The sequence below is a fragment of the Sinocyclocheilus rhinocerous genome, unplaced genomic scaffold (genome assembly GCF_001515625.1).
Source record: "Sinocyclocheilus rhinocerous isolate Xijiao unplaced genomic scaffold, SAMN03320098_v1.1 scaffold2194, whole genome shotgun sequence".
Lineage (NCBI taxonomy): Eukaryota > Metazoa > Chordata > Actinopteri > Cypriniformes > Cyprinidae > Sinocyclocheilus > Sinocyclocheilus rhinocerous.
The window spans coordinates 653,867-666,743 of record NW_015652304.1 but is presented as its reverse complement, the minus strand read 5'-3'; the positions used below and the strand labels follow the sequence as shown (position 1 = coordinate 666,743).

At 38.2% G+C, this 12,877-nt stretch overlaps 1 protein-coding gene across 2 annotated transcripts in view; it reads right to left on the bottom strand.

Moving 5' to 3' along the window:
- snx27b (sorting nexin 27b) overlaps window positions 1–12,128 on the bottom strand; it is a 16,818-nt gene extending 4,690 nt beyond the window's left edge. Inside the window, exons 1-6 of one of the 2 annotated variants that reach the window (XM_016520646.1) lie at window positions 11,613–12,128; window positions 6,184–6,415; window positions 5,894–6,086; window positions 5,711–5,775; window positions 1,301–1,405; window positions 1,136–1,214 (exon numbers count right to left, since the gene is read on the bottom strand). In XM_016520646.1, the coding sequence (XP_016376132.1) occupies window positions 1,136–1,214; window positions 1,301–1,405; window positions 5,711–5,775; window positions 5,894–6,086; window positions 6,184–6,415; window positions 11,613–11,938 (1,000 nt within the window). In that variant the 5' untranslated portion in view covers window positions 11,939–12,128. The remainder of the gene's footprint in view (window positions 1–1,135; window positions 1,215–1,300; window positions 1,406–5,710; window positions 5,776–5,893; window positions 6,087–6,183; window positions 6,416–11,612) is intronic. The other variant, XM_016520645.1, reaches the window with a different exon arrangement.
- Between the last annotated feature and the right edge of the window lie 749 nt (window positions 12,129–12,877).

The window sequence follows — 12,877 nt, the reverse complement described above, 5'->3', positions numbered from 1 at the left end:
ATAGGGATGTTCATTTTAACCGGTTAACCGACCATAAGAATTTTTGACCGATTAATACAATCAGTTAAACGGTTTAAAAGGTCATTTATTATTATTTTTTTTCAGTAATTTATCAAAATATTTTAAAAGGTTTGCTGCATGGTTAAAATACGCCACGCGTATATAAAACAAATTTGTTTGTTTAGAGAGAGAAAAAAAACAAAAACAAAAAAAACCGCACGTCGAGTATTAGTCACATTTTATTATTTCATTCAGAAATAGGCCTAATGCTGATGCGAAATGTTTACAAACATTATAATAAACACTGTAAACATAGCTAGGCTATTTTAGTTCCCCTCACTCCACAACAAATCCTTTCAATTAACAGTATTTAGAAAAGAACAAGAATTAAAAATATAAGAAGCTATAGCAATAGAAACTGAAACCAACATTGGGTCTCTCATTTGACAAAATCAAATGTTTCTGTATTCGCGATTTGAATGCCAAAATATTATTTATATGTAGCCTAGCCTACTTCACTGGCGTTCCAATATCCACATAAAACAAAATGTTTTGCATAACATCATATATGAAGAAAAACAACAACATACCCAATCATTTCACTCAATGGCAGAAGTTGTTCTACTAGGGGTAAAATGTCATCTCATGTCTATGGATACATCTCAAAATATGAATATTAAAGGGACAGTTTACACCAAAGTGAAAATTCTGTCATCATTTACTCACATTCTAGTTGTTCCAAAGCTGTATGAATTTCTTTCTTCTGCCGAACACAAAAGATGTGTGTAACAAAGCCTGGATCCCATTGACTTACGCAGTATGAATTAAAAATAGTATGGAAGTCAACAGGACCAGAAATTATTTTGTTACAAACATACTTCAGAATATCTTCTTCTGTGTTCAGCAATACAGGTTTGAAACTACTATGGATTGGTAAATGATGACTGAATTTTCATTTTGTGGAAACCATCCCTTTAACATCTGAAAAAAAAGTGTGGTACAATGTGCTCTTTAAAATATATCAACAATCAGATTAAAAATATGGTGTTTAAATATTTGTATAAACCAAAATTAAGAAATCTGAACCAACACAGGCATAAAAATACTGTCATACTAGAAAAAGAGAAACTCTTACCAAAGGAGTGGTTAATGACTTCAAACAGGGCAAAATAACTTGCAGTAATGCTGTCCATCCCAATTTTTGTTACAACAGCCTGAAAAAGACAGGGGGAAGAATGCAATGCGTGGCTTTGGAAAGTGCTGCGTTTGATCTAAAATGTTGCATGATTAAATGCAGTACCTGGTAGACTTGGTCTGTTGTGCAATTCTTTCGCACCCGGATGGTAACTGTAGTTTTGTCTGGCATGGCTATCCTTAGCTCCACATCAGAAACACCATTATAATTCTAGGAGGAATGAGAGAGAGACCTAAAAATACAGTCCAAACAGACAGAGCAGTGTTTCAGGCGTGCTTGAGAAGCACCCTGACAGGTACAGACTCACACTCACACACAGCCGAGCAATGGAACATGCAAATATATATATACAAATAACATTATGACTGCCACATTTTCAAAAGCTGCTTCTTCACACTGGTTAAACACAATTTCATAGAATCAATCTGTTTTGAAAAGAAAGAAAAGAAAACAGAAAACAAAACCACTTTATTTAACGGCGTTCAGTGGATATTCTCCAAAATGGCGCTATAGGGTGACGCGGAGGAGACGAATCGTTGAATAAAGTGGTTTTGTTTTCTTTGCGCACAAAATGTATTCTTGTAGCTTCGTAAAATGATGGTTGAACCACTTTATAAAAGTTAAGAGTCAGCCACGCCTACCTAAAACGGCTGTTGAAAACGACGTGTTTGAGAGAGGCGGGGCATAGAGGACCTACAATAATGCACAGTATTTGAAAAATAATGTGTTTTTTGAACATTAAAGCATGTCAACATATTCTGTTACAACAAATACACAAAATAATGATCTTTAAAATAGCATCATATGACCCCTTTAATTTGTGTTCCGAAGATGAACGAAAGTCTTACGGGTTTAGAACGACATGAGGGTGAGTAATTAATGACAGAATTTTCATTTTTGGATGAACTATCCCTTTAAGGGTCACTTAATAATTGACTGACCCTTTGTGTTTCCCATAGCATCATATAATAGTGAATTTTTACACGTATAGAATAAATAGACTGCATTCAAGGTGAACATAAAAACAGATTAACTAAATTGAGCTGAATAGTCTTTAGTTGAATGAACTGTGATGTATGATATCTTATCTGTGGCAGCACATCAGTTTGTCTTTACTACTGTGTGTTAAAGGCACATTTTCAATGCTAACTGACCTATGACACTTTGTCATTGATGGGTCTTTGTGACACAGTCACATTCTTTGATAGGGGGCCATTGTCCATGATTCAATCATTTTCTGAGTCAAGTGAGAATGCAATGCTGCAGTTATAATCAAGCTAAAGCAGATTTTTGCAGGTCTACAGTCTCCTTCTCTTTGTTCAAGTATATTTACATGTACTCGTTTAGCTGTCTTTAATGTGTGCTGCTGATTATATTTAGGCTTTAAAATTCATTAAATGTTCATTTGCGAAGATCATCATGATGAAGCTTTTGTTGGTCACTGTGTTTATTTTCTGTAAAAATCCAAAAGTCAATGGAAAAATCCTACTGGGTTTTTGTTGAGGGAACCAGGGTGATGCTAACTTCTGGGTTGGCCTACAAAAATATGTAATCACTGCAGCGCTCTGTTAGTCAACGACACATAAATGGAATAGAATAAAGCTGGGCATGAAACATTTTTATCATCCTAATATGATTAAAATTAGGCCTGGCTACCCTGTCCCAGAGGACAAACCCTGCATGCCCAGACAGAGTGGTCATGTGATTAAATATGAACGGCAATAGACATTGCCCATGGTTCATTTTTGCTTGCAATCACCCTATGAGTGCAACCAAAACATATCAAACAGCCCTGCCATCCTTCATCCTACTTTTTTTAAGATCAGATGACCCTAATGGGAATCACTGGGTATACTGTGGATAAATCAGTAGGAAAGACACACGTAGATGTCTTGCCTTGCCTTGCCTTGCCTTATTTACTTGTTCTATTTTTTATTATCTGTGTTTTTTGTTCTGTCACTGTCATTCTGTTACACTGTGGAAGCTTCTGTCACGAAAACAAATTCCTCGTATGTGTAAACATACCTGGCAATAAAGCTCATTCTGATTCTGATTCTGAGATTGCCGTTTTTCTCCAAATATCAGCGCGACTGCAAATATATTGATTTTATAAAACAGTCCAATAAATAGAAGTTAATATTAACTGATTTTTAGAAAAAAGATCCTGTTTTTGCTCTATTTCATCAGCGAAAATAGTTTCAAACAAAGCCACAGTAGAACTGTTTTGCATCTCTGAGCAACACACAATAGTGTTTCGTTACTGAATCAATCAGCTGTTTGAACGAATATGTTGAATGAATGACTCAATGACTCACTCATGCAGTGACTTGCCGCCACCTACTGGCAATTTTAGGTTTATATTTAAAGTATATTTTCCCCGGTATTTTTTCCCCAAATAATTTCAAATACCAATATACCAAAATACCAAATACCAGGTTGTTATTGTTGATAATGATTTATTTTGATTGGTAACAGCCCAATTGTGTCTTACTAAACACTTAAATTGAGTAAATTTAAGAATTTGACACAAAAGATGATATATACATTTTATTAGGTTAGAAAAACTTGGCCTTTTTAATGGGTAAAAATGCCCATAAAAGGTAAAAATCAATTTAAACTAGGGGTGTGCGATATGACGATTTTTGATCGTGGACGATAAAAATGTCTCCACGATCTGCTTTTGAAGAAATATCGTAGTATCGTGATACAGCGCACATTCTATCAGCTGCAGTTCTGTCGCCGCCGTATCAATATACTGTACAACGCGACATACATTTCGCATCAGTGTTAACTCCGCGGTAGAGTTACTCTCACAGGACACTGCACTTATTCGCAATCACAAAAGTACATTATTTGCATATGTGCTTTAAAGCCTTGCCGGTTAAACCTTTCATTCGCGTGCTGGTCAGACGTGCGCTTTTTCTCAGCGCAAACATCTGAAGCGCGTGCACTAAAAAGCCTGTCAAACAGCGCCTGATTTCTGAACTAAGTTACCTTTTGCGCTAATACTGTCAAAACACACAAGGTTTAAATATAGACTCAGTTGGTTATGTCTAAAATGAAAGTAAACAGTTGAGAGAAAAACGGATACGTGCCTGTATATTAGATGCGTGCAGGTCTTAAAAGGACAGTACTGAACATGCTGCCGATAGTTATTGAAGGGATAGTTCACCCAAAACTTATAATTCTGTCATTTTTTACTCACTCACATGCTGTCCCAAACCTGTATTAATTTCTTTCTTGTGCTGAACACAAAAGAATAGAAGTCTCTGGGGACCAGCAGCTGTTTGGTTTTCCACGTTCTTCAAAATAGCGTTTATGTTCAGCACAAGAAACTCATTCAGGTTTAAAACAACTTTTGAGTGAGTAAATGATGGTATAAAAATAAAACACTATGACAGAATAGACAGACAGATTACATCATTTTTATTTTTGGGTGAACCATGTTAATAAAACAACAAAACACAAAGAGAAAAATCACTCAATACTTTTGACTGAAAAACTTTAATACAGTTGCTTTAATAGGAATCAATCTATATAGTGTTTTATTTTTATATTTTCTTCATTCAATTTCTTGAATGCTCCTGCTAAATACACCTATTGTACCTGAAAATAAAACTGTTTGTTTTATTTGTATATATTATGTGTATCTTTGTTATTATTTTTTAATAACAAAAGATAAAATAATGACAAAGATTTTTATCTTCACCCACTTTGGCCTAAATATCCACCATTCTTTTTTAAATATTTTGTTACCTTGAAAGGCTTCGTTTTTATAATAGGGAAATTAGTTTGGCTGTACTGCTCAGATAAAATAGTAAAACCAACATGACAAAGAATCATGATAAAAACGTGAATCGTGATATTTCTATAAAAAAAAAACAAAAAAAAAAACACGTGATATGATATTTTTGCCATATCGTCCACCCCTAATTTAAACATAAAAACTAATTTCTGTTACTTCTGCAAACGAACTACATGTCAGAATATGAAGAATATCAAAAGCTTTGGGAGTCAGCTGTCCACGGCAGTCCTAAACCTGCCAAGGTACCAGCACAATAACACGTTCAGCAAAATACTGTACAATTATAGTTATCGACAAAATTCCAGAAAGAAAATGGAGACAACATTTTTGTCATTATCGCACCCCTGGTTCACACTCCAACATAGCAGGTGGCAGTATTGCAGTTTAACACCTGTTGTCACCAGTTATAAAACAGAAAAAAAGACAACGAAGCAGCGTGTAGCTACATCTGTCACACAAAATCACAGGCAATCACAGACAGGCGAAAGCAAAGCTGCTCGGATTACGTAAAAAACAACATTGTTCTTTTTGTAGTTTTATACGGTTTATGGTAACTCTCTCTCTTCCTTACACTCATATTTTAAGTGATTATTTTCCCCAAAATGTACTATAAATATCACAATATCGTGGTTGCGAATACTTTTGCCTTCAATAATCGTGTATTGTAAATCTGATATCTTGACAGCCCTAATATATACACAAAACCTTACCTCATCAGACTCCGACAAAAACTCCTGCATGATGTCGCTCTCTCCGATTACCCGAACAGAACACACTGGTGAGATCAAGAGGCAAAGGCAGAGAAAGGCAGAGAGCGAATGTTGGAAACATCTGTAAACACTTATTTTCTAGATTTTCATCTCACGGCCCCTTCCTGTGTCGTCTTCTCTTACCTTTCTCCAAGTATTCCTCCAGCCCTCGTCTGCGAGCGTCTAGCTGTTGCTCAGACAGAGAGAAAGGCCATTTCCCTGGCAGCTTGGGAAATGCAAAGTTGGCAAATTCCCTCCTCAGATTCTGATGCAAGATGGCAAACTCCCGATAACGCTTTGAGCACAACTGCCTGCCTGCCATGTACACATTGTAGACCTGACACAAACACACAATGCAGTCAAAAATAACCATCAGGGGAAAAAGTATCAAACCAAACAGAGGCATAAGCAGCCACAGCAGATGAAATGCTCACCACAAACTTCTCTCCGTTCTGTTCCACATGTTTGTAGGTGGGCACGGATATGGGCACGGCCTGCTTGTCACTGTAGTCATAGCAGGACTGCGATGAGCCATCGTCCCCGGGATCAAGGCCGTCCGTCTCTGGCTGAGGAACCGACAGGACAGCCAAGACTAACTCTTTCTCTCCTGCTCGGATGAGATCTACCACCTGCTTATGAGTGGCCCCTTCCACATTCACTCCATTTCTGCAGAAGGAAGAAAATAAGAAAGGATCTGGTTACAGAATTAAACTTGTACTCACAGCCAATACCAGTGTGACGTTAAACGGTTAAAGCTATAAATCTTATGTTTCCGGGAACTTTTAGAGGGTTAATGTCAGATCAGATATCTCCTAATCCTGAACCACTACTTAGGCGAAGTTCCTGGAGCTTCTATTTTCTGGTCTAATCTTTTCACAGCTCAACAATAAGGATGACCCGCTGGCCCACAGCCATGTGTGAGCATGTTTCGGCCAGTTGACAGAACAGTTACTTGTCCTTTCAAGCCAGTGCTGTGGTACTCCTGAAAATTTTACATTCATTGATCCTGTACAAATTTTTTTTTTGCCTTGCAGATTGAAATATTAGATTTTCTTGCTGTGACTTAACATAGATTTGTTTTTCCTCTTTCCAATCTTGGAAAAATGACGACTAGTGATAATCTTGAAAGCATCAGTAAGAAAAGGTTGAAAACTACAAACCAAATTTGCATTTATCAAATAATTAACATCTATTTCCTAATAATATAATATATATATATATATATATATATATAAGAATAGTAATAATGATAATCGAAAATTACAAAAAAAAGCCTATATTAAATAATATTCTAAGTTGCACTTGGAATATAGCATACACACACACATGTATGTGTATATATATATATATTGCATGGCTTTGGTCATAATAACAAATATTTTCATGTGTTGTGATTGAAAATCAGGGTTATTCCACCAAATATTGATTTCTTAATTCTTCTCAAGTAGGTATTGTGTCACAAAATGCTCTAAATGACAACATTTTTTTTAAAAACATGGAATAAATGTCATCACAGCATAAAAAAATTACATTTTACACAAACACATAACTGTAAATCATAAATGCAGAGATATACACACACATACATATATCTCAAATATAAAAATGCATAGGTAAAAATAAAATATCCATTCTTTTATTTTGTAAAAATCAAAACAATGGCCCAGCTGATTAGTAGAAAAAAAATCCTTATTTTTGAGCTCTACTAAAAGTCAGGTTTTATTACAGCAGAGAGTTCTCAGGAGATGACTGAACTCAAAGTATCACATTTCCTGCTCTGAAAACCTGAGTGTGACCTCAAAATGTGTGATGGATGTGGTATATGTATGCGTTTTATACAGTTAATACATTTCATTCTGGCTGTTATGTGGGTTTTGGAGATTATTCAGGGCAGAAAACAAATGCTGTCTGAACATGCAGTCCAATGTGAACTGAAGAGTTTCCAGCAAATACGTTGCAGTAAGATCACTGGAACAAAGTACTTAAGAGTTACTCAACAGCAATCAGCAGCACATTGACATACTCTCTCCCTCATGTGTTTCTCGTATACACTCAAAGACTCTCTCAGTCAGCCACTCAAAGAAAAGCTGAATCAACTAAATGCTCACTCTTCCTCCTTACTGTACATAAAAGAGTGGTAAATATCACGCCACTGAATCAGAGTTTTATGTTACCCATGGAAACATTTTGACTGTAGCTCCAACCTACAATGTGTCCTCGCACCATCTCCCTCCTTTTGACACTCCATTAAACACAAGAGACCGAGCAGGATGACCTGCTTCCAGACTGCCCCAAATGTACTTCCACTTTCTGAAAGCTGAGCCCTCCATTATAAATTTGTCATGACATAGGTACAATTACAGTTGTACCTAATCTACAGTACAATTACCCATTTATAACATGGTAACAAGGGAGCACAGAGAACAGAGCGATTTAAAGGTGATAAAAAAATCATAAAAATCTGACTTTTTCCATGTTTAATTGCTATAATCGGGTCCCCAGTGCATCTACCAACACAGAAAACGTGAAAAATTTTTTGGTAAAGCCTTTCTCTACAAGCTTGCGAAAAAATGAGCGCGTCAGATTTCTCTCCCCCCGTGATGTAGAAAGGGGATCATATAATAATATTTACACCCCTTAATCTGCAAGTATCCACCCATGTCACCGCCATTGTGTTTTCACAAGCGACAACGGTGTACCAGTTCTAACGCCATGGCGAAAGTTTGAACAAATCATGCTAACTGTTCTGTCTTTGACTGCACTGACAAGCACAGAACACTATTTAGAGTCCCAGGCTCAGCGAAGACAAGAGAGCTGTGGATTTATTGATTTATTTACCGTATATTACGCTGCTGCCACACAGATCTAATATAAACATTCGATTTCTTTCCCAGCTGTTTACCTTCACAGACATAACGACTGTTTTTGTATCTCGTTTTTGTATTTGCTCTTTGTGTTTTTGTATTTTTAACATAAACTTGTGTGTATTTGACAGTTTAAGCGCAATAGAAAAGACATGAAAGAGAACTTAGTTTAAAACTCACATGCCGTGCCTGCCACTTTCTGTGTTCGCTCCGGATGTGTGCTCTCAGAAAACCTTATATAAGAAGTTTAAACTAATATGGTTTAAAATGCATGATTTCAACATGAGACACGATAATCAAAACTAAACAGATGTTTTTTTTAGTAGAGCATCTGAGGTATGAACTGTAAAGGCACAGCCCTATTGTGGAAAAGGGGGCGGGGATCAGCAGCTCATTTGCATTTAAAGAGACATGCACGAAAACAGCGTGTTTCTGCTTCCACTCAAAAAATGATATATAAAAATAATCTGTGGGTTATTTTGAGCTGAACTTCACACATTCTGGGGACAACTGAGACTTATATTACATCTTGTAAAAAGGGGCATAATAGGTCTCCTTTAAAGTGTTGTGTATCGATACAGACTTCCAGATTCAATTCCAAATCACTCGATTTGATTTGATTCAGTCAGGTATTTTTTAGGAAAATTTGTTGTTCAGCAAATTTTAGCAGGCAAAATCCAGTCACTTCAATAGAAATCCAAATATTTGGGAATTTCGTGTGAGGGCTAAAGATTTCCCCATGGAAATTTCACAACACGTTCAGGTTGGTCACGCAGATTCGCCACATTAACCGACAGAAAGCTGCTTGGTTTGAAAGAGACTTCCTACATCACTACTACTCCTGACAACAGACATTGGACTTATTTGGCCCACGAAATTTCGCTAAACCTTTCGCATCTTAATGCTTAAATTATGCAGAATAGAGTTCCTAATTGATTCAAATGGGTAACTTGCCTTTCTAAACTACTAAATAAAAGAATTGGCTCATAAGAGAATAAGGCTATATTGGTCAATATGTATGTTTATTCACCAAAAAGAGTGAAAAGAGTCATTTGCTTGTGAATCAGCTGCACTGGTCATTTAGTATGTTTGTTTATGCACAGTAGCATACAAGGACGATTCAATATAAATATATCGTTTGCCAATATTTTGAGGTTCACAGTTGTTTGGTTGCATCCCATTAAATGCAGATGGCAAACTATATACATTACAAAACTATTAATTCAAAAATATAACAAGACCCAACTGTGCAGTTGCGTAAATTAGATCAGCAGAACGCAGGGAACCCTGCAGCACTGTAAGTTTTCATGCAGCCACTGAAAATAAGCATAGTGTAAAGGTTTGCTCTTTACACTTTAAAAATCAATATCAGGATTGATCAAATGAAGAAAACAATTAATGTGAAAACTGATCTTTTTAAACGTCCCTTTCAGTCGTATCTGAGGGTGCTTCGCAAAACGTTGCATTTGATTTCAACTGTGCATGCAGAATGTTTTTAGGAGCATCCACAAAACAGAAAGGGTTGGTTATAAGACGGATGAGCCCTGCTTTGCCCTCCTCTCTGTCCTGAGTTTACACTGACTGATGCTGATGCTGAGCTGTCGCCTTCTGCGCCATGGAAAACACTTGTCACCATGGCAACCAACGCCAGCATCAATGAGGTGCCCTGTGAATATTAACATGCCATCGGAACCGCTCCAGTGAAGAACTGAGACACAATAACATCAACAAGCAATAAATCACATACCCAATAAAACCCAGACGTTCCTCCTAACAGATATCCCCTAATGTAGGTTACATAATCGTGCTATAAATGTTTGAGATCACCATGGATGTGCCGATCATTCAGAAGGTGTGTGCTATTGTTTTTACACAATTGTCCAGGGCGGTTTATTTCGATTTCAACCCAGTATTGCTCAGAACAGTGCGCAGTCAGCTACAGCAAGATGAGAAGGAATGAGAAAGCTTGTCTGTTCACGGTGCTGTATGTGACCAGAATCTGCAATGAAGACAAACGCGTCCAAACACAAACCTCCTTTATCTAGTGGAAATGAAGCAGCCATTCACGCAGAGACATACACCGATGCATATGACAGGCAGAGACACTGTGTGCACAGAGGCGTTAAAGGGATAGTTCAGCCTGAAAGGAAAAGCATGTCATCATTTACTCACCCTCATGTTGTTCCAAATGTATATGACTTACTTCTAAAGAACGTAATAGAAGACGTTAGACTAACAGTCTCTATTCACTTCTTTTATTCCATACAAGGAAAGTGATTTGATTGAGGATGTCATCCTGGCTAGGATGCCCTTTTGCGGTCCAAGAAAAAAAAGAGTTAGGTTTGGAAAAACATGAGGGTTGGCAGAGGATGACATAACTTTTATTTTTGGGTAACTATCTCTTTAAGATCAGGGAGGCTGAAAAAGCAGGAAAATAAAGTCAGTTCTGTCAGATGGCTTTAAATTTATCAAGACAGCTTCTAAAAAAAGGAGATATTTCCTAAAACCTAAAGGATATGGGATGATTGTAATACTAGATGTCTGAAAGACAAGCCTGGGTGTGCTCAGAATATCAAATCCTGCTGTAAACAAGTGCTTTCTGCACTCATGGACAAATGTGTCTTATTAGGGAAGCTCTATTACACCTGTATGGCATTTAAATGATGTACATTTTTATTAATATACCGTATTTTTCGTGCCTGAAACGATGGTTTGCAGTGCTGCAGTGACAAGGCTGGCTAACTTTCAGCTTCTCACTCCAATATACATCAACCCACTTATTAGCCACGTTAGCACTTGCACTGGATTACGGCATCATTTCTCTCTTCACAGGTCTTCAAATGCCTTAAAAACACACTGGTGACTTTCGCCTGTAGTGTTTAAGAGCAAACTGGCCGCTTTCTGTCTAACAAGGGATGACGGTGAAGGTGGGCAGCGCTGCTAAGCGCGTCTTGATGTAGTCCATAGATCATTGATTTAACTGTTACATATAAACTTACACTTCAAGAATACGGTCGCCTTTTGCGATTCCGGCTCGGTCTGCCGCGCCGCCCGGTAACACGGCGCTGACGTGCTGCAGCGGGGCGTAAAGTTCGCCGTTGATGCTCCTCAGCTGCCCTCCTTCGCTTACTTGCCCGCGGACATTGAAGCCATAGCCCGAGTCCGACTTGACGATGCGGACCAACCGAGGCCCGGAGGTGACCGTGGTCGCGACGAGGCCGCCGGCGCACGTTCCTGAGCTCGTGCCGGAGCCGTTGCGAGCCGCCGAGTGAAGCGTGGAAGGGCCAGCGGAGCGACTACCGTCTCCTTCGACAACATCTGCCATCTTTATTTGAAGAAATCCTGCCTCCACAGCGGGCTCGGGCGCCGAAGTGCTACATGAGCTTATTGGCTGTCGGAGTGCGTCAGACTCCAGACGGGAAAGACTGACGCCAAACCGCCCCCATCACGAGACACTGCTGCGTTTGCGTGCCTTGAAAGTTACTTCTGTCACGTAACAACAAAGCAGTGCACCATGGGAAATGTAGTGCGGAACACTGACGGAACTAACAGCCTGTCTATTTGCATGGTAGCTCTTCTTCTTCTTCTTCTTCTTAAAGGGGTGTAGCTCGTTTTGTAAAATGGAAGAAGAATCAGTTATCATTGGACAGAAAGGACCGGGATATTTTTTTTTTATGTTTAAGAAACTGGTGCAGATTGCAGAAAGATGTTTCAAATATTAATTCAAATGATGTTCCTTCTGTTTATTTTTACTTTGTCTTCTGATTAAATGTAATATCTACACAAAGCTAGAGCAATACACTCTTAACCTAATTTTAGATTATATTATGTTTTGAAACAACGTGTATGCTATAAAACAATACATGAGATATAGTTAATTATTTATGTTATGTCCAATGATAACTGATTCTTCTTCCATTTTACAAAACGAGCTACCATGCAAATAGACAGGTTGTTAGTTCCGTCAGTGTTCCGCACTACATTTCCCATGGTGCACTGCTTTGTTGTTACGTGACAGAAGTAACTTTCAAGGCACTTTTCGTGGCCTAATGGTTAGAGAGTCGGACTCGTAACCTAAAGGTTGTGGGTTCGAGTCTCGTACCGGCAGGGTGGGGGGAGTGAATGTACAGCGCTCTCTCCCACCTTCAATACCACGACTGAGGTACCCTTGAGCAAGGCACCAAACCCCCAACTGCTCCCCGGGCGCTGCAGCATAAATGGCTGCCCACTGCTCCGGGTGTGTGTTCACGGTGTGTGTGTGTGT